Here is a 24,274-nt window from a genome sequence, read left to right as displayed (position 1 = left end):
CGTATTTTCAGCGTAATTTCCTTGTAATTTGCGTTAACTTGTTACGGCATGACGTGTGACGCACCGTTTCGCAGCTCGCAAAGAAACCGACAAACGAACACCCGCAGCGTGCTGGACAATGCGTTTTCTTAAGACCAGATGGCGACTCCAAGGCTTCCGTTTCTATATCCGAATCTCTTGCGCTCGGTGAGGTCGTGTGAGCCGACGACGCACAGGTCGATCCGGTTTCCGCCAGCCCAGCGCTCAGTGGGATTCCACTCCGGTCCGGCATGTGAGCAACAGACCTATCAACAGCGATACGGACCAGCAGCAGAACCGCACCTCCGTCCGCCTCCATGGTCTACCGGTAAAGGTGACATTCTACCGCCTGACAACTCGGCCACAAAAGGAGAGAAACAAGTCAACGGGAGTGCGCAGGCCCAGGGCTCGAAAGGCTCGGGTAAGCAACCTGGCTCATCTGTCCCTGGAACCATAGCATCTTCTTTACCTTCCTCTTCTTCTTCTTCTTCTTCCTCCTCCTCCTCTGACGCCGTCTCCGTCTCTTCCAACGTTCTCTCGAGCGAATTACCAACCCAGGGAAAAGTTGACGGTGACGCAGGTCCAGCAGACTCGGAAGCCACAGCCGAAGCTTCGACGCAAAAGGATACCGATCATGACCCCGATGTTGATAGTCTGGGATCTGTCTTCCAGATGCCAGATGCTGCTAGTATGGCGTCTTCATCATCGTCATCGTCTTCACCACCAGCCGAGTCGATGTCACTAATGCATTCTCCCGGTTCAGAATCGAACAGACCTCCGCACCTTTCGCCTCCTCCATATGTACATCATTTCGATACCTACAGCCTCGTCAAAGATCTTGGCAATGGCGGATTTACGGACAAGCAGTCTGTAATAATAATGAAGGCTATTCGCGGAATATTGGCGGACAATCTGGAGGTGGCTCGAAACGGGCTGATGTCTAAATCGGATTTTGAAAACGAGACGTATCTTTTCCGTGCGGCGTGTTCGGAGTTGCGGAACTCGATACAAACCTCGAGGAATGCAGAGATTCAGGCGCAGCGCGCCCAGCGCGCCCAGCTACAACATGAAGTGGATATTTTAACGCAGAAGATGACTCAAGAACTTTCGGGATTGAATGATAGTTTAAAGGAGATGTTCAATGATCAGAAGATCTCAACAAAAGAGCTACAGCGCTCGCAGGATACAGGGATTCAGGAGTTGAATTATCAGATTACTGTTTCGCTTAATAGTGACGGAAAGAGAGTGGTAGAGAGTTTACGGTGGATCTTAACGCGGAGAGCGGCTGTTGCCATTGCGACCAGTGCGAGTAAGTCTGTCACTTTGTCCACGAATCATACGGGTTCTCCAACCATCCCTTCTATGGCGCTCTTGGTTTTGACTGACCTTTGCCGTCGTCTAGGTATGATAATTCTCGCTCTACGGCTCCATTCATACAAGCAACAGAAGAACGAAAAGGAGAAGGCCGCCGCTGCCGCCGCGCCTCCACCACCATCGGCAGAGGCTTCTTTTCCTAACGAGATCCCCTCAAGCACTTCCCTAGGATCGAATGTTGCGGAATCCATGGGCTAAGCAATTCAGTCATGCTTTTTCGCTGCATATATGACTCATTTTACATATTTTTCGGCCCGCTTGGGTTGGATATTTTCATGTTTATTTGAAATGCATCACCTCATTGGAATTTCCTTTAACACACAACCTTCAACAGCTGAAAACCCCTCATAGACGAGATTGTTGGGTGCATCTACGCGTAGAGACGCGGGTCAGATTACATTTTCTTACACTTGTGCTTTCGGCATCAAGCTTGATAATTAAATTAATATTTTCGCAATTTAAAGTAACCAATGCTAGCCTGCAGGTATGTTACAGCATGAAGGAAAATAAAAGTAATTCTCTCAGAAAGTGGATACTTGCCAACACTGCGGACGAAAGGCAAAGGTGACTTTCCTAGAAGTCCATTCGAAGTGTAATGCTAGGCACTGCAACACTCTGATCGCCTGTATCATTTCCGGCTGCACCTCCGGCTCCTCCGCTAGGTCCGGTACTTCGCAAAATCTCTTCAGTCAACGCTCTCAATCCGGGGTCCATCCCGGCCGCAAAGTTTCTAAATGATATCTGATCAACCTGCGCTAATTCTAATAATCTCGTAGCGGTTTCTTTATACACTGCCGGCCCTTTTCCCTGTGCTCTTTTCAGCAACGCTGGAATCAATAGCGCCATTGCATTTGGCGTAGCACCGGTAGCGATTGCTGCTGACCCAACACAAGATACGAGAGTTTGCACAATTGATGATTTTATATTTTCGGGATCGATTGGTGGTACTCCGTCTGTGCCCAAGGGTATCCCAGCTACGAATGCAATTAGGCGGGGAAATATGAACCGAGCAATGGCGTCATCCACGGATGACCGAGGAGTAGAATGAAGAAGAGATCTTAGGCATCCTGCAGCAACGCTGGCAAGGCCAAGATCCTGAAGACAGTCAAGGATTTCTTGGAGGACTTGTGGGATTAAGGAATCTTGAGGAGGAATCACGTGGCCGCTGTTCGTGAGGAGGATTGTTAGTGACAGGAGGGTGTTTTTGGCGCAAGAAAGAGACGCATCTGATTCTCGGCGTTGCGCTACTCGGAGAATTGATAGGAAGCGCGTTACGCAGCCGCGGATCTGGTGAGAAATGGTTTTTCCCTCATCGCCGGAATCAATGGTTTTGGAGCTTAGGGGGGCAGTGAGGTCACGAATGAAGCGTCGGAAGATAGGAAGTGCTTGGGGCACGATTTCCGCTTGACAGCTACCGGTGGCTAGAATAGTGCCGAATATGTGCAGTATACAGGCGTGGAGGTCGGCCCGAATGATCGAGGGGAAAACAGTTGTGATGTCCACCAACGAAGATAGCGCGAGTTGAACAAGTGGAATAGAGTCTTCTGAGACCACAGAACGAGGCTTCGGGGAAGAGTCGCCAAGGTTAGGAAGAATGCCGGCAAGAACTAGGATAATGTTGCGAGTGAGTTCGAAGAGCTGCTCTATATCATCGGAGAGGTTTTCGGTGCGTGCGTCACTTCTTGTCGCCGATTGGTGATGAAGCGCCAGGTTTCGAGCAATTTCGACAATAACGGATTGGACACTGGGGCCTTCGGTCATCACAAGCCTATCAAGAGCATCGATGGTTTCTGAAAATACGGCGTCTTGATAAACCGCGTTTCCGGCAACTGAAGGGCGTAATATTTTCTGCAGAGCTTGTAATATCGCGAGGATCTGGGAGGATGGTGCGCTCGACTGGCTAACAAGAGCTTCGAATGCTAGGCCAAAGAGAACAAAAAAGAATGCAACTGGTTCATCGCGGTAATTAATGTTATTCCCTTTTCCTTCTGTTCCGTTAATAGCAACTTCGGAACCTGGCTCTTGTTCAAGTTTAGGTTTCTGCCCTTTGTTGTCCAAGGCATCGAAGACGAAATCACTATCCTTTTCAACTAGACTGGCAATGGCATCGACTATATTTAACCAGGAGTCTTGATAAAACTATGTCATTCCATTAATACTTGATCTATGGGTGAAGAACGTGCTAGGGACTTGCCTTTAAGAGAATTTCACGGTTCAAGGCAGCGTATGTGTCATCTAGGTTGTCAGATAGACCAATTGAGCCCAGAGTGCTGGATATATCGGGTTCAAATCGAAGACGGGCATATTCCTGAAGTGACGATAGCCAGAGCGGAGTAAGCATGGCAGTATAAGGTTGTACAACTTTGACCAAATAACTTTGTTCTCCGCTGGCAATTTGTAATCTGGCCCAGGCAGAATATAAAGCTAACTTCACCATAACTCGAGCATTCGAATTAAGGCCTTTAAGGTCACCAATATCGGTTGTGTTCGGGTTGTCTACAAGATGTCAGAATAGACCAACTTCTGAACTTATGGCAATACTCACCTCCGAAATTTTCCAAGCCAACCACGAGAAGCTTGAAAATGCGACCCATTCTCTCCGCACTCGTAACAATTCCGGTCCCCACAAAAGTAGCACAAACATTTATCGCCTCTGAGGCCAGCTCAGGAGAGGAATCGGCGGCGAAAGCAGGAGTCAAAGCGGAGCCAATTTGAGCTTGATACTGCTCGAGCAGAGAAGCCTCTGCAAAGTCCGGATCTGGGGTTCTCCCAAACATCTAATTGTTCATGAGTTGGAAATAGCGAACATAATGATGACAGTATAACTCACTTTCAGAATGAGATCGAGGATCTTGAGGCCCCAGATCCTCAACTCAATCACACTTGCAGTAGAGGCAGAAAATGCCATACGAACCATCTCACCCACCCTTTCCTGTAGTGCTGCTTCTGACGGAATCGTCTGATCCGCCTGTATTTCTGAGCTAACCATGTTTAGAAGATCACTCAAACAGCTCATGACAAAATTACGTGTTTGCCATTTGAGCATTTCCTGGCCCGTCGGTGAATCTGGTTCACCGGCGTCTCTATTCTCTGTCGCAGCTGCGGTGGCAAAGCCGGCCACTTCATCGTCCGGAAGTTCAGCGCCACCTGTATTAGCTGCAGCGGTATTAGGGCTTGGAATCTCGTCGCTTTTTGGACGGGTTTTTGTGAGAACTTTATGGCATCGTTGAACCCAAACCGCAGTATCTGTAAGCCCGGTCTGGTGCAGCCAATTGCGGACAAGATCCTTTAGTAGCCCATTGTCGGGAATACTGTCCAATGCCATCCAGAGTTCATCTTCGAAGGTGGCAGATGCGGTTCGTATCACTTTATCGGGGTCCCGTTTCATGATATTATTCAGGCCTCGCACTGCAGCCTCACGAACCTGCATATCTTTAGAATTCAACTCCTGCTGAAGCCAGTGCACATATCCGGAGAAATCCATATGATCTGGAGCATAGAGGGATAAATGGTCAAGACATTTGGAGCTCACAGCCACGATGGATATATCTAGCTCCAGCTGAAACTCTTTAACGAGGGTGAAGATAAGTTCCCTTGTTTTCGTTACATCGCGAAGGTCGGGGCCGATGACATTAATAAGAGCATCGACACACCGGCTAATGGCAAGAGGGGCAGAAAAGACAGCTTCATGATTAGATGTAGCAATCAACGCTGACTCTTCGTTGTGCGTATCGGCAGCATATAGACGCGCTAGCATGCCTAGAGAGCCAGAAACATATGCAGAGAACGTCAATCCAGCAGAATCAACAACTCGTAACAACCCTTCCAAGGCCCAAAAATGGACAACAGGATGAGGATCACTGCAAAGCGACATGAGGACGCTGATAATAGTTTTCAAATGGAAACCCGCCGCCATGCCGCCAACTTGGGCATGAATCGAGCCCAATGCAGCAGCGCATCCGGCACGAGCGTTGGGGTCACGGTTCTCGACAATTGTATCAATGATAGAATTGATCTGAGTGTTCGTAAACGAGTTGCCCGCACTGTTGCATAATCGTCCAAGCGCTTCAAAGGCTATGGTACGAACAACGTAATCGGGATCTGCAAGAAATGTCTAAAGACACACCTATTGTCAGCGACAATATTGTAAAGTAGAAAAGTTGTTCTTACCTGGAGAAGTTCCTGAACAATCTTCTCCGTTGCAGGATTTTTTAAGTTGCCAGGTGGGAAATCTGTCTCCTTCAGTGCAACTCTGAGAGCATGTAACAGAGCCATAGCAATGTTGACTGTCATAGCAGCTTTTCTCCCTGGGTTCCGAACGAGACTTTGTGAAGCTAAAAGCGTAGCTATTTGTTCGACACTGCTCTCCTGGACTTTTGGCGCCTGCGATGGAAGTGTAGTAGCAAATAGCTTAATGGAAGCATTGACAACTTCGGTAGTTGGAGGATCAGGAAGGGAGCCGTGCTTAACATCTTTCGTCGAATAGAGGAGAATTGAATCGTGTTCTCTGCCTTGGCATATCGGCGAAATTAACTAGGGGGTGTTAGCAGATAGACAATCCAATATGTGGGTAAGCTTACAGTGCTGTCGATCACCCGATCGGCATTGCTAGGGAGCTGTCGAGCACCAATATTGTGACCTTTGTGATCACTGTTTTGAGAAAATTCCATAGCGAGGCCAGTGACGCCAAAACCAAAGTTATCATCAAGATCCCACAAGTTCTCAAAATTTGTAGCGGCGCTCGCCACTGAAGAGTCAAGTGGATTTGAAACGTCTGGATCGGCAAAGGAAGATATTGCAATACCAAGCACGTTTGACAATGACAGAATATCCGCAACATTGGTATGGCTTAGATTTACCAATTTCTCAAAGCACTGTAAAACCCGTCGTCGGACTAGAACTGGATAGTCTTTGAGCTGTAAGGAGGGTGACAGGCGTTGAGAAATATCCTCGGAAGATTTGATGCGAGGGAGATTCTCAAGGAATACAACCGTATTTTGAAGCATTGTCGCGATTCTCTTTGCTCCGTCAGATGTGACGAGTTTGCTGTTAAATTCTAGAAACACAAGAATTGAACTTAGAGCACATTCCCTAACATGAGCCAAAAAGCTCAATTCCAGGGGGCTACGCTTAGCTAGATCGTCTTTAGGTAATGCTCTTGGAAGGGCATTTTTCCAAAGTAACAGAAGCTGTGAGAGATGTATTTTGGTGAAATTTGGGCCGAGCGGCAGGAGGCCTCCGATTAGTATCCATGCCACCTGTATTTGTGTGCTGGCTGTTCTCAGCTCCGAGCTACCACTTGTTTTGAGCAGATCAGTGGCCTGAGACAGTACTCGTGAGTATATATCCACAGAGCCATAAAGAGGCTGGAGTCGTGAGGTGCTGAGCATAGATGCTAGGCCATGGGCATACCCAAGACAACGACGACTTGACTGCCTAGGGGTGGATAGCTGCCCGATCTCTCTATGCAAGCTGTTCATGCATATTGTTATGCATGAAAGGAGCTGCTGAGGGCACGCGAGTACGAAATTCCGTAAACAGTGTGAGACATATATTTGGACAGTGTAGCTGGGGTGCTGCAGATCTTGCAATAGAGCCTCACGGAAACTTTCTGCGATGGTGCCAATAGCGGAACCCAAGGAGGATATCAGAGAGGATAGAGCGCTCACAGCACAGGTGAGCGTATGCTTGCTCGGTTCTCGACGCTCCTGCATCACTTGGGGATAATCCTTCAGCACATCATTGATCAGCCATTTGGCGGCACTAAGCTGGCCACTTTCACTCAATATCTCGGATCCCACCACATCCTCGAGAATATGTTTAATAAATTTCCGGGTCATAAGCAAGCGATACCGATTATTTACTATCGTGGCGTGGTTGAGAAGCGTAAAGAGTAGATGGCGAGCAATCTCAGCGTAACGCTCTTCAACCAATTTTTCGCCCACACCGCGCAAAAACAGCTTGTAGCATACTGCTATTCCAGCTCTTGCGCGGTTTCCAGTTGAAGTTCGGCAATATTGGACGGATAGCTGCAGGAGAAGGTCCGGGAGCTTAAGTGCCAGTGTAGCCTCTGACTTCCGCCCCGACGGAGATTGCGGGCGTTCAGGAATTTCATCCTCTACAGCCGCGGGATCTGGCTTCTTGAGGGGCTTCTTCGGCCGTTTCACAGTGGGTACGTCGACTTGACCACCAACGGAATGCCCCTTGACCAAAATGGCAGCAAGACATGCAGCCGACGCATGTCTCACGGAAGTCACAGGACTATCAATGACCTTCCATATGGTTGACTTCAGGTTTTCAAAGTCATTCAAATTATTGAAATACGGCGTACTCTTAATCAGCTGCTCTAGGCACAGACACGCGCTGGCCTGAACAGAATACGCCTTGTCGCTCACGGCCGCGTTTCTAGCATGCTTCCATATATCTTTCGCCGTTGATTCGTCAACCGGTGTGCCTATCCCAGCGACAACTTTCCTTATCGCAGTATAGAGAGAGCTTCTGAGCCCTGCATGCTGTTGCGAGGATTTGAACAGTTTGAGTAGCACAGCGCAGGTCACGCTTGACTGGTTGATGAGGGAGCCGCCCGCGACCGTGAATATCTCTCCAAGCGCAACGGCAGCTGCAAATTTTGCCTTAAGATCCACTTCATTCTTTCCTGCATTTAGTATCCCTATCAATTCGTTGACTGTATCGTAGAGTATAGCACGGTTCCCCTTTGTGAATATCGCACCAAAGCATCTGCCTATATTATTCCGGATTAATCGTGTTGGGACCGGCGACTGAAGTTTTATAATTTTGAATAGCTCTCGTTTAATAAATTCTTGCTGCGAGAATATTCCATCTTTATCGAGTTTCGCAGTATATTGGACAAGGTCGGTTGTGAAGGTCAGGAGGTAGAGGTCTTGTTGTTCTGAGGGTAGTGCATGCAGCTTCGAGACATCGAGTTCGGCGCGAGGAATCACATTTTCGGCGTCAGCAGGTTGCGAAGCGGGGGCTTCAGGCGCCGACATCGAATTGATCGTTCAGGTAAAATATATCTAAATTTTTGTTCTCTTCCCGATTTTACTGGATTGGGAGCATTTCGTCTCCGAACGGCCAGCTGCTCGCCGCAATGGCCATATCGAACCGGATAAATTCCCGGGCCGAGCATTTTCCATCATCGGGCCGTTCGACTGTCAAGGTTTCTTCCGCGGACATCTAGCGACAGCTTAGACTGCGTTTCCTCCATGATATGGCCACAGTTCTAGGGCGGAGGTTCTTTGGCAGTCCTCGCATTGTCCTGCAACCCTGGACATGCGGGAGTTGCCGCAGCATGAGCCATAGCTCCTCCCTTCAAGCCGGGCATAGCAAATGGGCCAACATCAAGCATATCAAGGGCCGAAATGACGCCGCTAAGAGCAAGGAGAGGCAAATAATCAGCCAGGAGCTTATGCAGTCTTCAAAATGTACGATCATGGCTTTTATCTGTACCTCTCGTACAACCCCTATTGACAATGCTTACGTCTAACCTAAAGTATACGGCCCCGATCCAGGATCCAACACTAAGCTCGCAGCCATCATCGCAAATGCTAAACGGAGCGGAATGTCTAAGGCAACGATTGAGTCTGCAATTGCCAAGGGACAGGGTATATCTATGTCAGGAGCGCCCTTGGAACCCTTGACAATTGAAGCAATGCTCCCGGGCTCCGTGGCCGTGGTGATTGAGTGTCAGACCGACCAGAAGGGCAGAACCCTCCAGGACGTTCGCCACATGATCAAGGAAGCCGGCGGTATTGTGACCCCCACGACATTCCTATTCGAGAAAAAGGGGAAGATTGCTTTTGAAAAGGATCCAAAGAGCAGGAGTACGGACGATTATCTTGAGAGCGCTATCGATGCCGGTGCTATAGACGTGGATGCAGATGCGGAAGGGCGGCTGATTGTGTACACGGAACCTGCAATGACAAAATCCGTGGGCGAGGCAATTTCCACTTCTACGGGGTTGAAGATTGAAACCTTGGACATCATTTGGGATCCTAACAAGGATACAATGGTGACGCTTTCGAGCGAGGAGGCGGCGAACGAACTGGATGAATTTCTCGACAACGTTCGTGAGGAGACAACTGTCCAAGAAATATACATGAATCTGGCTAGAACATGATAGTCTCTGTGCTAGAATTGTACATTACATTAACGTCGCGACCTAGTTAGGCCTTAAATTAATCATAGCGCTTCTCATCAACGATCCTATGCCTTTGCTTCCATGGCTGTCCAACCAATCAAGCATCTTTAACCGGTACTCCTGCCAGCTCAAAGAGATCCCTCCGTCCTTCGCTAATCGAGTCAAGACGTCCTGCGTAACTGGAAGCGGGAGACTCGCAGATAACGTTACGCCATCCTGTTCAGCTTGGTCTTCAAGACTCTTCACACAAGCAGCGGAGATCCGACAAAGAGCAAGGTTATAGCTCAGGGAAAACATGGAGACTAGTTTGAACTTGGATTTGTAGCGGCCATTGCTTTTGTGGCCTAAAACGCCATTCAATTCTTGAATATATCTTGTCAGCGCGGTCACAGTCTCTGCGGGAACAAGGCATCCCAGTGCGTTGAGGTCGCTAGAATTGAGTGCACGGTTTCTCCAAAGGAGATTGCAGGTATCAAGAACATATCCGTTGAACTTGATAATCTCGGACTGGGGTACGCGATTAGACTGCGAGGTGCTATTTAAAGCCTCGAGGGCAGTCTTATACCTCGCCAGTATGTCTCCCAGAAGGGATATACTGCAAACAGCCGGAATAAAGGTTAAGAGATAGATGGTTTGAGGGAGAGGAATCGTTAATGGGATATCGGTATGTGTCGGTGCATGAGAAAACAACTGTGCGAGCTCTATATAGAAGTGGAGCACGTCCAGACTTGCCGAGAGCGAAGCGGATTGGTCATTTCCATGGGAGTTGGATGGGGTCTCAAGTAATGCTAACGAGAGCAGTTCAGCTCTCAATACAAGCTCAGAGAGAGGTGGTACGGCCGACAGACTGGTATTTGAGCGGACTAAACAACCCCAATGGCGGATAAGGTTCGTATAACAGGAAAGAAGTGAAGCCTTTCCCTGATTTGAATTGTTCAGAATAGCCGCTTCAACTTGAGAAAAGTAGATTCGATGGAGATATTCGTATTCCTGGATCGGCAAATACTCCAGAAGTGCCAGAATACTGGCTTGATGATCCTTGCCATTCCAAAGGGGAAGATAGCTGCGGAAAAGATCCAAAACTGCGCAAGGCAACTCCTATACGCCACGATTAGCGTCAAGTATATCACGGATGTAGAATTCCAGATAGTATACCTTTGTAAACCGAACGTAATCGACGAGTAAGTCAAGGACATATCCCAGGTGCCCGGAAGTATCCGCATCTCCCGACGATAGCATATCAAGTTCGTCTTCAAAAAAGCTCGCCAGCCAGCTCTCCATCCTCCGTGTGGCCAATTTGTTCTGTACAAGCAACAAGTATTTCTGCGCCAGAGGGTCCGCAAGTGCTGAAGCAATTTGATTCGGAAGCTGGATTCTATCCAACTTTTGCACGAAATCCTTTACGCTTCGAAGCTCCTCCAGCGAGGCAAATCCATGATGGACCTTAGAAGTCTGCACGGAAGGGATAACAACCTCGATGCGGCTTCTCTTTACTCCCTCACGTCGAACAATCTGGAAAGTTTGTTTGCCAATACCCCTTGCAGAGCTTGCGGCCTTTTCCTGTAAGTTTCGCAAATGTGCAGTCCATTCAGCATCTGGGTGCTTGAAGAAGTACGTTGCTCTTCGCCTCCCGAAGCCAATTTCGCCTACAATTATCTCAGGGTAATAACTTTTGAAGACATGTAGCAATCCCAAAAGTTCTCTTGTTTCATCGCCTGCATTTCGTATCAATTCCATAAGCGCCTGTATGCGATATGGCTTGACATGTTTTCTTCGCGTTATCAGGGAGAGTAGGTGACAAAGTGAGCGCCTCAAACTGATCATATCCAGATTATCGAAGAGGACTGCGTAGAGCTTCGACAAGTAGGACTGATCATCCAGATCATCGTAAACGAGAATCAGCCATCTAAGCAGTAAACTCTGGGTACCAGGTGATGGCTTGGTTTTGGTGGGTCCTAGGGAGCAGACGACTCTAGCAATAATTCCGGATGTAACCTTCTCAGATGGATATAAATTTTTGACGAGAGTAGTCACCGTGTTCTGGTCCAGGTGTTTGGATTTCACAATAACGGCAGTGAGCCTATCCAGAAGATTGGGCCCGATCCCAGATTCATAGGCCAAAGTCGCAATTGTCTTTGCAAGTCCTGCAACATCTGTATGTCTCTGGCTTTTCGGAAGATACGCGACTAGGTTGTTCTGTAAGTACTCCTGCCAATTCATCACATCTTCCTGTGAAGTGTGAAATCTTCCTTACCATTTTCTAGCTGTGTTATAGCCTCCTCAAGATTCCAAGATTTCGTGCCTATTCACGCACTCCTGCGTCAGCTCCTGTGTTGGGACACGCATATTATTCATTCTTAACAAATCTCACCGGAATTTTCCGTCGGGGAGGATGCGACTTGCATTATTTAAAGGTGTGGTCGGATAAGCAGCTTTGCGCAAGTCACTCCCTTTAATTCTCTCAGAAAGTATAGATTATGTGCTCTGTAAAGAAGCGTGTAGTTATGCAGCGATCATTGGAGTAATGCTGGAGAAGGAAGACTCAAAATATACAGAACTACAACGAGCTTGTCGCGATTGATCCAAACCATTGGCTGGTGACTGTTAAGTGACTGTGCGCAAAATAAAAGCAGTCATACTCTAGGTGAATCGAATTAATATACTCTTATGTTGTAGTTCAGCCCGCTGGCTGCTCCCACCGACTGCTGTCACATCTTCAGGGCGAAACGCGTCCGTGTTGGGATGGATGGCCCTCTCGGGGTTTGGATCATAATTTTTCCGCTCCATCTAGGATGAGATCCGGTTCAGCAGCATTCCTCTCCAGCTTTGCCATCCCTGTTGGCAACAGTTCTCAGTTTGCTGTCGCTGTAATTTGAGGATCCCAAAAGGAACCAAAAATTGATCCCAACGATTTAGGAGCCGATCAGATACCCCATACCGAACACCCCATCGTATCACGACCAGAGAAATCAAATCGCGCGACCAAGAAGCTGGTTTCACATGGATAGCACTTACATCTCCTCGCCATTGTTCTGCGAAGGTCATGAAGAATACGAATTTTACTCTCGCCAAGATGACTTTGAAACAGGCCCAAGAACCCATGCCATATTCTCTGCCACTGGACAGGGTTACCCAACTCACTGCGATGTCACTCTTCTTCTCCAGATTTTGCAAACTTACCCCTCAGACATGTGTTTGCCTGGAGATGGCCCACGTCGCTAAAAGATACTGACATCGCGCTTTGTCATTTTGAAAACTAGGTGGCGCTCGGGAAGAGATGATAAAACGAGTAGGTATATCGAAGATACTTCGTATCTCCAAAAGTTCAACTCAAGACGTACATAGGTACGTACCGACAGGGCAGGCATACAGACGAGATTTAAATGTGCCTCACGCTCTTCAAAGAGGAACAACCATGTACGGTGTTTCGAGCTCTGTGGTCAAGATAAGCTCTTTCTGAAGGAAGTCAAAAGAAGCTGATCGTTGGCTATTCAGTCATGATCTTCAGTTGGCAGAGCAGGGAGGGATACTCGGAGATTTAACTACGTAGACTAACTTATTAACGATCCTTTGGATCGATTTACATCCGTTTGGTCGATCAATGTCGATCCATGGCTTTCAAGGTAGCTACGAATTGACACCTGTATCCTGCAAAGCGTTGCAGAGAAAAAAAAAAATTGTACGGAGTACACATACCATGAAAAGATTTTATGGATAAAAAAATGGGTGTTTCGAATATGTACTGAGAATTGAACTGGTATGCGGTAATCACAGGAATGGTAACGACCGGCATACCTGATATGGGGTACATAGAGGAGATACATCGAAAGATAAGTTACAAAGGGAAAAGGAGATCACCGCAGGAAATCAGTCGCGTCCTTATCACCGTCACTCATCAGCCGACGATACACTCTCCGTTAACATCTTCTCTATCAAGGCAACCTCAACTAAAAATAAGCTCAACTAGCCACGAGCGCGGAGCAACATCGGTTGATTCCCCGTTCCGTTTGAGTTAGCTTATTCGGTGCACTCTCTCCAGCGGAAGTGGACAATTTGCTTGAAGCTGGCGTCAAGGGAGTCGTTGGTCATGATGCCCTGAGCATTGCGGTCAGAGCTGGTCAGGCGGATCTGGGAGTTGATGTTAAGAGCGCCGTTAGCACCGCAAGGAGACCACACGGTGGAGGTGTTCTCGGCCTCATCGTGCAGGAGGAAGTCGCCGCTGAATGGACCCTTCCACTGGGTCTGGGTATTGGTCTAATGCAGAAGAAAGGGAGGAAAACGTCAGCGAAAATCTTTAACGCTTATGTAGATGAGGGGCATCGTTAGAATGTACCTGTTGAGTCTGGCCGGAGAAGTAGTAGGTACTCTTCTGGGTACCCGTGATGCCCTTCTCAAGGTTGGCATATCCACGGTAATCGGCGGAGAAAATCGAGAATTGGAAACCACCTGGGTAGCGAAGGTTGATGTTGAGCTGGCAGTTCTTACGGTTCTGGGTGATGGGAACCTCAGGGCCAATGGACGCAACATATTCATCGAAGATGAGAGTCATAACCTGTCGGTCATCGGAGAGGACGTGGCTGACGGTGTTAGAAGGGCAGCCAGTACCGCCATAGGTCACGCCAACAATCTGGACCTTGTCTGGGTCAGGAGTAGGACCGCCAAGCTCGATATCACCACGCTTCTCATTTGCGTCGCGGGTTGGGAATGGATTGCCACCGTTTGGGAAGCCTGGGAGCACCAAAGTCCGAGTCGGAACGTCGTCTGGGATTGCGGCACCAAGGGCAGTACCCACCAAGCCGAGGATGAGAGCAGACTTCATTTTTTCAGAATTCGAGGAAAACTGGAGTGGTTTCTTTGCTAAAAGGAGGACGGTTAACGTTTCCAAGTGTTGACTGATCGAGAAAACAAATTCTGAGAAAGTGCTGCGGGACGGAGGGTTTATATAGAAGAGAATGCAGAGGTCCCCGGCAGATCCTGGCAAGTAGAAATGACCTATATCCCTGAACATCGATACGATTTTCAAATCATGCATTTCCACCCGGACATATGCGAACTCCTAGTTTGGCGCCACTAACGAACGCACCGCTTCGAGTAGGGTTGCATAGTGAGAGCATTGGGAATGGCCCGCAGGTTCAGCTGATCATAGCCAAGGCACTTCATAGAGTCCAACACGGCAAACTCGACTAAAACATTTATCGCGGACAAGTTTGTGCCACGCGGGCCGACATCAGACATAGTCTCAAGCTGACCCGCTCATTCGAGCCGAAAGTAGTCCAAAACAGATCCTAGACATAACATTCACTCACTAAGCCATGGGGGGATCCTTATCCGGACATCACATAGGTATTGGATGAAAAAGAAATGAAAATAAACATAACTGAGCCCCGGTGCCATGACTTCAGATATTCTCCTAGAGGATTCCGAGCAAAGGAACCATGCTAATTTGGCAATTTTGGCCCGGAGGGAAAAAAGAAAGCATCAGGCAAAGCAATCATCTCGTTTGGTTTGAATCCACTGACCGGATTCTGCAAACTCAAACTATCGACAGATCTAGACTAAACCGGGACCGGGGGCGTATCAGGGTTACAAAAACCTGGGGTAGATTCGTATAATAATGCCGGGCTCCTCAGGAAAGATTAAAAAAAATGCGCCCAGGAACACTTAAACTTAACAGGTGTGACAGCGGGAAGCAACAGCACCAATGGGGCGGGGAGCACGACACGTGCCCGCTGCTCGAAAGGCAGGCTTGTTGAGACCTTGTTGAGAGCCAAAGTGCCACAGAATAGAAGGCATTGTGGCCAGTCAACAGACGTGGCAGCCAGTGCACCCTCCAAGCACGTCTCTCGTGGGATTCCCGTGTCGGCGGCGGGTTGGCTGTCGGCGGGATCGAAGCGTTGTCGTCTGGCGATGAACCCGCGGCGTGGGTTGCGGTGGAGTGGATCGGCACTGGGGGCTCAAGCCACGTCGATCACCCAGTAAGCTTAATTCCGCTTAGTCAGTGCCCTGTGGCTGGCAGTCTTATGTCATCCGCGGAGATGGCATGCTGCGCGCCAAGCCGCCCCTTGTGCCGCCGCAACCTCAAACTCCATCGCAGCGCTCTTGTTGCTGTTGCCGCTGCGGCCCCATCCCAGTCCCTGTCCGCCTCGCTTCGACAGGATACCGTGGATGATAATGCAAGGGTTTTCGGCTGTCAAGGTTTTTATCTCTCCCAGAACAGACCTTTCTTCTTTTGATTTGAGAACAGCCACTTTGCCCCGTCAACGGAGGGATTTGCTCTTCCAACCACCCCTGCTCCGACTCCAGCTGAAAGGGACCATCCTCTCTCTCTAGGCCAACTTCTGCTATCGATACCTGTATCCGATCTTACCTCTTAATTCATCCCCTTGCCTTGCCTGTTCCCAACGGTCCCGGAAAGTCTCCCTATTCATATCCCTGTGCTATTCAACCGGGTCTACCCCTTCGCCGGAGTCACATCCCTGGGGTCTGACTCTGCACTGAGTCTTTAACGCCTGCAGCTTCTCTTTTGATCCTTGGGAAACCAGGAGCGTGGTGCAAAAAATAACAACTCTTTCCCGTCCCCTGAACCTATTATAAACAACACAGCCTATCCTATCGTTAATGGTGGTTGCCACATGACCCCATAAACATGCCTGTCTCCATTGCTTTTCCTGGTCGCAGGCCGAAGGGCCCTCGCAATCTACAGAGGTTTTGAACCCGAACCGTGCACCCAGAAAACAATGTACCTTATGTATCCGTTCGTCCATATGCCTATCTCGGCAAATCTTCAAGATCTTACGTCGTTATTCGGTGTGTTGATGGTACTCGTAGAGGCACGACCACCGCTCAATCATCATAGCCTAAACTTGCCCCATTTTGTCGCTGAGGCCTCATTTGGGTTCATCAGGTTTCACAGTCCCAAGGCTCATCATCTTCCTTTTTATGATTTAATATCGGAAGCTTTGCAAGGAGCCATTGACACCACGTCATAATTCTTGGCAGGCGCTTTTCGACTCCACGGCGGAGTACGGAGTTCCGGAATACGCCTAGGATTTTCTCAACTCGTGCACTTCCCCCGATGCTATCCTGAATTATACTCAAAGATTGGCCTCTTGCAGCTCATCGCCGTCAGCTTAGCCGCTGACGGCCTGGCTCGACTGGCCATAGATAGTGAAGGATTTCACATTCTGGGTCAAGGGAAATACCTGGTACCTTCTAACGAATAACTGAAGTCCCGGAGGGACTCTGCATGGTTGAACTGGGATACTGTTACATTACCGTCATATACAAAGGTACCCACGGACCATCTCCTGTTGCTATTGGACCAATATCGTGCCATTGATCAGCAGGCACGTCCAATATTTGAGAAGTCGAACCGAGATCATGGAGGACCTGGAAGGCAAACTTTGCCCGGAGATCCCCGTCTTTGCTCATCAAAGCCTCGATCTGTCATGCCACGCCTCAGACCTAGCTTCTCCAATTCCAGCTCCTGGAATTCACGAGCATGAAGAGAGGGGCCATATTCTGAACTGTATTCCGCTTTGACCATCGGTAACTGTCTGCGAACTTGTAGCTGCCGTCATCTCCACGTGTCCTAGGGATGGGGGGTTGTCATGCCATGCGGTCTGAATACAAGGCCTAAAGTCAGCGTGGGATTTGTTCATTCAGACGAGCTCCAGGCGCTGTGACCGACGGCCCGGGTATGAAGGCATTGCCTCGCGGAGTAACTTATATTTGACGGAAAGCTTAATGCTCCTCCCCAGGGGCAGAATGACCAACTCAATTTCCATTCTGGTATGAGCAGGTTTGATGAAATTGACCGAGATCCACTGGCTATTTCAATGATATCATTGCTGGTTTGGAGATGAATTCAACAATTCTTAGCCAACTCCCACGGAAGCGTCACCCCTGGCGGCCAACGTGGTATTCGGGCCGCACTCTAAGTGTCCTTACCAGCGGATCTGGATCACAATTTGCAGGACATAACCTTCGCCCATAGAGAATCCAGATTTATCGTTCTATGAACCGACTATTACCTTCTATCAGAATACACACAAAAGAAGCAGACCTGCAATCTCGAAAGGCGTAAAAACCTGTCCATCCCAGCATCTCATTCGTGATTACTCCCCATCACTTTCTTCGCCGAGCCGAGCTCTTTGCCGACTTGGATTGAGAGGATGGGGACGCTGTGGAGGTAGTCGCAGATGCAGGCTGGTCCCTCGTGTTGGCTGCACTACCATCCTGTTTCTTTTCCGCCTCCGCCTCCGCCTCCGCTTCAGCTTCATCCTCTTCTCCGCCCTGACCGAACTCGTTGACTCGCTTATAGTCAACTTTGTATTTCCAACTCTGGTACAGCCAGATGAAAAAGATCACATCGTCTCTCAGTGTCGCAAGACGGTGAAGTGTTGGCATTTTGATAGTGAAAGCGAAAAGATCATCGATAAAAGTGTTCAGGAACTTGTACATGAGAGCTTTTCCAGGCATGTGCGCCACGGACTATGACACCTGTCAGTACCAGGATCTCACTGTTTTCTCTCCGTAACGTTTCCAGGATAGGCCTGCTTACCTTTAGGCGATAGTTGATATACAAACTCGGAACCATCATCAAAAATCCATAGGCATAGACGCTACCGACCAGGGTTTCAATGAGAAACGAGTACCATGACTTATGGGTCTCATATACGAGGCTATAGATTGCGTATCCAATCAATAACGGGACCGCAATGATGTACAGCCACTTGAACGCAATCTCGTCATATTCCTTGGTCTTCTTTTCCGTCTCGCTGAGCGTATGCTTGTCTTCGAAGACAACATGGTACGGCAGGAATGCAAAGCGAGACCCGGAACTGGGGCGTCGAATGCGGACATTTACGGTCTTGGTGATCTTCCATGCCTCGAGGGCAACGCCGAATCCCTGACCGGCAAGGATCATCCAAGAAGTACCCTCACTGTTATCTAGCAGGTATAAAAATATCACACCTTGCATGAAGATGTTTGCGAGAATGGTTCGCAGGGACGTTCCCACGACATCCTTCTTCTTACGCCAGTGGGACTATAGGCACGTGGGGGAGTAAGTACTTTGCTTTTTTAGGTAGCTCAGTAGACGGTTGGAAAAGCGGGATTTCCAACTTACAATATCGTTTTTGAAAGCAAGACCTTCGAAAATCATGTGCAAGACGCTGACGATGCCGGTTGTCGCTAAAAGGTAGGCGTTCGTGTCAAGGAGGATCTCTTTGACCATTTCAAACTCACTACCATCGCTACCAGCCGGCATCGGGCCTCCCAGGGCTGCTTGACGTTGGGTTTGCTTCATGTTCTCATCAACACTAGCATAGATGCTGAACTTCCAATTCTTGAGGTTGTTGAGGGAAATTCGAAGAGGAAGCGTTTCAACCGTGGAATTCAACTCAATCATATGGCCTCTTAGTTGCCAAAAGGTATTGACAAAGATAATAGGATAGTACCATCCGTTCTGTCCCGAAGCGTCTCTTGCACCGGTCCTTTCTAGTTGAACGAACTGACGGACACCAGGGTGCATTACTTGATAGTTCAAAGTTCCGCTGTCTGGAATCAGGGAGAGACTGACGTTTGGATGATAGAATGATCCGAATTCAACCTTTTTCGGAGCCTCCTCCTCCGGCTCGGTTTCATTTTTGGCATCGAGCAGGTTCCTCAGCTTCTTTACCTTCTTTTTAGGCAAATACTGGTTTAGTGGCCGGACGAAATGATAAGCGGTCTCAGGGTTGTAGTCCTTTTCGCTCGGGTCAAGCTGGTGCCCCGAAAGTGCAACGTAGAAGTGAGCCCAGAGGGTGCCGTTATTCTGTACTGCCTTTGGAACGAAAATTTCCGTGGCGATCTCCCTGTTCTCGTTCCAGTCTCCAACAGTAAAGTTCTTCTCCTCGAGGACCTTGATATCCTTCGGAACTTTCTTCAATGATGGGATGGTGAGGTACGGCGAAATAAAGATGTCAATGTCCAATCCTATATTTTCTTGCTCCCACATAGGTGCAACATAGTGCGGGAAAACCGTCGCGTTGGTGATTGTGCTTTGATCGGGCCGATCCGCCCAGGACGGGATGCCTGAGCGTCCACCGGAGGCATTTGCGGCTTGCTTCGAAGGGAAGATCCGTTGGATAACGAACTGGGAGAGGGCGAAGATGGCCAGCCCCTGAAGGGCAGACTTGAGGGCAAGCTGAAAACGGATGATGGTTAGCGGATGCTTAGCTGTGCTCGGTTTGGTTTCATTTCTTTGAATTCCTAGACAAAGGAGGCATACTTACGCTCGTAGAGCTCTCCTCTCTCGGTTGTGGTCTTCGCTCCGACATTTTGATGATCTGTGTTGGAGCTGAAGAGTGGCCGACCCCTGAGAAAAAAAGTCAGGGAAGCAAGTTGGTTCGTTGGCAGTTCACATCGAGGAATTCCAGAAGTCCCTTGTCGCCAATTTAGTTAGTTAACTAGCCTCCAGTATTTAACCAAGTTGCCGCCACCCGGCCCAAACCAAAAGTGACGTGCATCGCCAGATCTACAAGCGTCAAGCCGAAACATTGAAACAGCGATCGGCTGCGAATACAGGATACAGAGCACTCCGTACTCTTATTGTCCAGTTTCTCTGCGCTCTTCTCTTACGATCTGGTGTCCCCGGCGATTTTCACCTGGCCATCACAGAAATGGGCCCGAGATCTCGTCGTCAACCACAGCATCCAGGCAGATGACGGATAACCCTTCTCCACCTCCATCATCTGGCTCCGGCCCTCCTCCGCCGTCCTCCCACTTCCCAACTCACGATGGACCTCGAGTCTGGGTTTTGTCTGCCGGTGACTCGCCGATTGGTATTTCGCTAACGCGCCAACTGCTAGCCCATGGCGACCAAGTGGTGGCGGGGATTACTCCGTCGAATCCAGAGAGAGAGGATCCGCGAAGGGTGAATTTCGATGTCTTCTTGGACGAGATCAGCACCGAGGATGAGTACAAAGGGTGGTTGGAGAGGCTTGAGACCGTAGAGTTGGATATCAGGTGCGATTTCGTCCGATCGTGCAAGCACAGTTGAACAGCCCCCTGACATTTTGTCGCAAACAGATTGATGAGTGACTGTCAGGTAGCTATTGCTGCTGCTATCGCTAAGTTTGGAAGAATTGATATCCTTTTCTGCTGTACAAGCCAAGGTTAGTGGTTCTACTGGTTCTTGACAAGTATCTTAATATGCATGCTGATCCAATGTCTAAAACGTAGCTATAATTGGAGCAGTCGAAGAACTCGCGGTTTCGGAACGAACCCAGGCTTTGGTGAGAGACCAATTCGAAACCAATTACTTCGGCCCTGTCAACTTGATCAAGGCTGTATTGCCGCAGATGCGAAAACAAAAGGCTGGTCATATTATGGCCCTTGGCGGAATCAGTATGAGAATGACCCTCCAGGGTTTTGTGGCATGAATTTAACAACTAATTACCCAACAGCGGGACATATAGGGACACCAGGTCTTGGAGTATATTGTGCTGCAGGCTGGGCACTTGAGGGTTTCTGCGACGTAAGTACTTCACTTCTTACGCGCGAGTTCAATTGTCACAACAGATATAGAGTTCCCAGTTAATCTTTACCTTTCCGCAGAGCATCGCATACGAAATCGCCCCTTTCAACATTCGCGTGTCCATCCTCCAATGTAACATCGAAATTGGAATCCTCTCCAACCTCGTCACCAGCGTTCCTCCCATGTATCCCACCTACTCTCGCACAGCTAACCACGCACCATTATTCCGAGGAATCCTGAATGACATTCTCTCCCGCCTCCCAAGCGTCACGGGGTACCCTGATTCACCTGTCCCATCACCAATATCCGATCCATCCCCTTGCTCTGTCTCCACCACCTCCACCAGTAACCCGGAAGCCCACCACGAACAAAACACCATAGACGCGAACCTCCATCCACTTTCCGCAAAGACCATTGTTTCCCTCTATCCGCCGCTCAGTCCTGCACATCTGGATCTTCTCACGGCGGAAACTATACACGCCATCACCGCTATCGGAGGCCATGAGAATCCACCAGCACGACACATTGTTGGTGCTGAATCCGTGGCCAGTGTGAAAGAGAAGTTAAAGACAATAAGCGAAGAGCTCGAGGATTTCATAGGTTGCAGTTCTGCGGTGGATATTGTTAGCGATGAGAATGCCATGCGTGTGGTTAGCGAGGAGACTACGGCACAAGCTGCTATCCCTTAATATGCTTTGCATATCAACTTAAAATGCAGCTCTTTAATGTTAAAACGATTTATGGTAGAATAGTTATCGCCTTTGATTAGGAGCTTTTGGACTAAAAATAGTAATATGTAGATATCTTTAAAAAAAGGGCCCATGCACAAATTTTAAGCCGAATAACAGACGCTAGGTCCTCGCAAAATAGTATCGTATCTAATGTAAGCTCCTCCCAAGTCCTATTCCCGAATCCTGGAAGCTTTGCAAGAAGAGATGGGAGCTAAAAGGAAAGGAGAAAAGTAAAGAAATACCCAATCGTCGTCGCATCATTGTAGAACAATCTCATTATCTAGTTTTTGCACTGACAATGAGCAAAGTCATATAATAGCTCTAAATATTCATAGAATGCTGATTTTGAATACGCGATAGCTGTTGGTAGCCAAGGATATCACGTGTACGACGATTATGCGCGCTCGGGTTCGCTTCGGTTGTGAAAGAACATCTCAGCGACCCCGAAGATACCAAGATTGTCGAATATCCCAAAGAGAGCCAATATCTTGGTTGTTTCTGTAACAGCGAAAATCTTTCCAAGCGTTTCCGTTAGGCGGGTTTTTAATACGTCCATCAATCTCGAGAATCTTGTTGTGTAAACTGGTGGGACCTCGGACACCTCTGAACACGACGTCCCTGATCTGGGGCTGTCCGTTGGTTTCGGGCTCAGTGCCATCGCTAGCTTTAGTTATGTGTTCAAAGGCCTTGCTCTCACCGTCCTTTTGGTTTTCCTCAGGATCAGCAGCACTAACATCACTCTTGATAGCTTTCGAAATTTCCAAAGTATTACCCATAGGAGACGTCTCTTTCGGAAGATCGACCGGCACACTTTCAGCCGTAATCTTGTGGGTATTAAGCTCAATGGAACTCCCACTTTCCTGGGTGTCAGGTATTGCCCTTTCGGCAGTTTGGGACTTTGAATCAAGTTGGAAACGAAAGGTGTCCCATGCGAGATCAAGGTTGGAATAGTCAAATTCCGTGTGTAAGTCCGAAAGTTCAGATTCAGAATCTGAACTAATCTCCTCTAGAATTTTGATAAAATGGTTGCGAGTTGTAATGCTGCAGTCACTAGCATTTGTATGGTGGACATCCTTGGGATTAGTTACTATCTCTGCCTCCATAGTTTTCACAGGCTGCTCATCTAGGGTGTTTTCGTGGGGACCATTCGCTTCCATCTCAGAAACAAATTGCTGTAGGGTAGACATGAGGTTTCCCGTTTGGAAACGCTTTCCAGAATTGCCACTCTTCGCACTCGCATCATCACCCGGATCAGACGACATAGGCACTGCTCTACTGTCGGTGGAAATGATAGCACTTTCGACAGCAGGCTGCGTTGGCTCAAGTTTAACTTCAGTAGTCTGCGAGTCTGGAATTCCATGTGGAGAAGTTTTTGTTGCAATGTCATTCGTGACCCCACAAAGCAGGACACGCTGGCCGGAAGGGATTGCGAACGTAAGGAGTTTCCCATCAGAGCCGATTACCTATCCAACATAGTAAATTAAGATTCTAGGCCGGTCAATGTTAGGTATCAGGGAGGTTACCTTCACTTCCTTTTCAACAAGTATCTTCTCTTTACCTCTTCGAACAACTCTAGTAAATTTCCAAATATCACCAACCTGTATAAGGTCATTTTCAACCAGAGTTTCGAGCTTGATCTTTGAACTTTCTCCGGCAATCACCCCGCGATCGATCTTTTGCTTCTGACCCCAGAACTCCTCGAATTGCTCTTCCTTCCATTTGTCAAATTTCCCGGCAGCTCTTTCTTCTACAGCTTCGTGGGCCTGGCGCTGCCATTCCGGATCGTATCTGCCATTTTGTAGGTCATCCTGAAATTGGCGCACTGCATCGCGCCACGGGATCGAGTAGCGGAGAAATTCGTAAGATAATGGCTCTATCTGAGACTCTGGGTCTTCAGGGTTTCCATCAGGATTAGGGTGGGTTCCGGCAGGAAGTAGAGAAAGGATCTCCCTCTTCTCATCTTCATCGAGGCAGGTCCAAGACTTGGGATTAGAGAACAGCTTCTACGAAACTCGTTAGCGTCCGAAAGCCCTGAGCTTCGTAGATACTAATTTGATCGACTAAGAAACAGAGATAACTTGCCACCAAGTCAATGTCGACTAGCGGAGATTTGTCACTTGTAATCACGAAAGGTTCGCTCCATTTCTTTGATGGCCTTCCTCGACGCATCCGAGTGGCCCCTTTAGCTCCATTGGGGGGCATCTTCTCTGAAGCCTGTGCGGGAGCCTCCGCTTTGTTGGCATTATAGGATGCAGTAGCTCGACGGGGACAGCTATATAGGCCAGTCTATCAGCATCTCCAATTGCTCTCTCCAGGAAAAACGAAGCAAACTGGAACCGGGCTGCGTGGAACGATGGCGTTTGAGCGACTTACGATTCGCGTTTTGGCGCATGCGCGGTATTGCCGTCATTGGCCGCCTTCCTCTTGGCGCTACAGGGCATCGTGATTGGCTCTATGAGCTAAGTGACA

At 48.6% G+C, this 24,274-nt stretch overlaps 9 protein-coding genes across 9 annotated transcripts; 3 read left to right on the top strand and 6 right to left on the bottom strand.

Annotated features, from left to right (window-relative positions):
- Nucleotides 1-72: 72 nt before the first annotated feature.
- CIMG_12529 (uncharacterized protein) lies at nt 73-1,800 on the top strand. The gene is made up of 2 exons (XM_004444657.1): nt 73-1,327; nt 1,421-1,800. The coding sequence occupies exons 1-2, from the start codon at nt 139-141 to the stop codon at nt 1,588-1,590; spliced, it is 1,359 nt and encodes a 452-aa protein (XP_004444714.1). The 5' UTR covers nt 73-138; the 3' UTR covers nt 1,591-1,800.
- Nucleotides 1,801-1,965: 165 nt separating this feature from the next.
- CIMG_10205 (HEAT repeat protein) lies at nt 1,966-8,440 on the bottom strand (the record flags this gene model as incomplete). The annotated part of the gene is made up of 6 exons (XM_001239182.2): nt 5,973-8,440; nt 5,563-5,925; nt 4,223-5,506; nt 3,914-4,169; nt 3,583-3,888; nt 1,966-3,503 (listed from the first exon to the last, which is right to left on the bottom strand). Exons 1-6 carry the CDS (start codon nt 8,400-8,402, stop codon nt 1,966-1,968), a joined length of 6,177 nt encoding a protein of 2,058 aa, XP_001239183.2. The 5' UTR covers nt 8,403-8,440.
- A 56-nt stretch (nt 8,441-8,496) lies between these two features.
- CIMG_10204 (YebC/PmpR family DNA-binding regulatory protein) lies at nt 8,497-9,616 on the top strand. Its single transcript, XM_001239181.2, has 2 exons — nt 8,497-8,837; nt 8,907-9,616. Exons 1-2 carry the CDS (start codon nt 8,624-8,626, stop codon nt 9,530-9,532), a joined length of 840 nt encoding a protein of 279 aa, XP_001239182.2. The 5' UTR covers nt 8,497-8,623; the 3' UTR covers nt 9,533-9,616.
- CIMG_12528 (Mis6 domain-containing protein) lies at nt 9,575-11,958 on the bottom strand (the record flags this gene model as incomplete). The annotated part of the gene is made up of 4 exons (XM_001239180.2): nt 9,575-10,651; nt 10,709-11,739; nt 11,808-11,855; nt 11,925-11,958. The coding sequence occupies 4 exons, from the start codon at nt 11,956-11,958 to the stop codon at nt 9,575-9,577; spliced, it is 2,190 nt and encodes a 729-aa protein (XP_001239181.2).
- A 1,612-nt stretch (nt 11,959-13,570) lies between these two features.
- On the bottom strand, nt 13,571-14,863 carry CIMG_10202 (uncharacterized protein; the record flags this gene model as incomplete). Its single annotated transcript, XM_001239179.2, has 2 exons — nt 13,887-14,863; nt 13,571-13,807 (listed from the first exon to the last, which is right to left on the bottom strand). Exons 1-2 carry the CDS (start codon nt 14,583-14,585, stop codon nt 13,571-13,573), a joined length of 936 nt encoding a protein of 311 aa, XP_001239180.2. The 5' UTR covers nt 14,586-14,863.
- A 1,590-nt stretch (nt 14,864-16,453) lies between these two features.
- On the bottom strand, nt 16,454-17,099 carry CIMG_10201 (uncharacterized protein; the record flags this gene model as incomplete). Its single annotated transcript, XM_001239178.1, has 3 exons — nt 16,454-16,661; nt 16,847-16,866; nt 16,956-17,099. 3 exons carry the CDS (start codon nt 17,097-17,099, stop codon nt 16,454-16,456), a joined length of 372 nt encoding a protein of 123 aa, XP_001239179.1.
- Nucleotides 17,100-17,275: 176 nt separating this feature from the next.
- Nucleotides 17,276-19,925, bottom strand: CIMG_10200 (ClpTM1 domain-containing protein). Its single transcript, XM_001239177.2, has 4 exons — nt 19,831-19,925; nt 18,684-19,742; nt 18,117-18,602; nt 17,276-18,046 (listed from the first exon to the last, which is right to left on the bottom strand). The coding sequence occupies exons 1-4, from the start codon at nt 19,873-19,875 to the stop codon at nt 17,681-17,683; spliced, it is 1,956 nt and encodes a 651-aa protein (XP_001239178.1). The 5' UTR covers nt 19,876-19,925; the 3' UTR covers nt 17,276-17,680.
- A 169-nt stretch (nt 19,926-20,094) lies between these two features.
- Nucleotides 20,095-23,196, top strand: CIMG_10199 (short chain dehydrogenase/reductase). Its single transcript, XM_001239176.2, has 5 exons — nt 20,095-20,563; nt 20,627-20,712; nt 20,780-20,944; nt 21,004-21,074; nt 21,155-23,196. The coding sequence occupies exons 1-5, from the start codon at nt 20,259-20,261 to the stop codon at nt 21,761-21,763; spliced, it is 1,236 nt and encodes a 411-aa protein (XP_001239177.2). The 5' UTR covers nt 20,095-20,258; the 3' UTR covers nt 21,764-23,196.
- Nucleotides 21,264-24,118, bottom strand: CIMG_10198 (uncharacterized protein). The gene is made up of 3 exons (XM_001239175.2): nt 23,888-24,118; nt 23,329-23,808; nt 21,264-23,268 (listed from the first exon to the last, which is right to left on the bottom strand). The coding sequence occupies exons 1-3, from the start codon at nt 24,005-24,007 to the stop codon at nt 22,240-22,242; spliced, it is 1,629 nt and encodes a 542-aa protein (XP_001239176.2). The 5' UTR covers nt 24,008-24,118; the 3' UTR covers nt 21,264-22,239.
- Between the last annotated feature and the right edge of the window lie 156 nt (nt 24,119-24,274).

The sequence above is a fragment of the Coccidioides immitis genome, assembly GCF_000149335.2.
Source record: "Coccidioides immitis RS genomic scaffold supercont3.5, whole genome shotgun sequence".
Lineage (NCBI taxonomy): Eukaryota > Fungi > Ascomycota > Eurotiomycetes > Onygenales > Onygenaceae > Coccidioides > Coccidioides immitis.
Note: the sequence above shows the minus strand (reverse complement) of the source record. Positions and strands in the feature narration are given on the sequence as shown.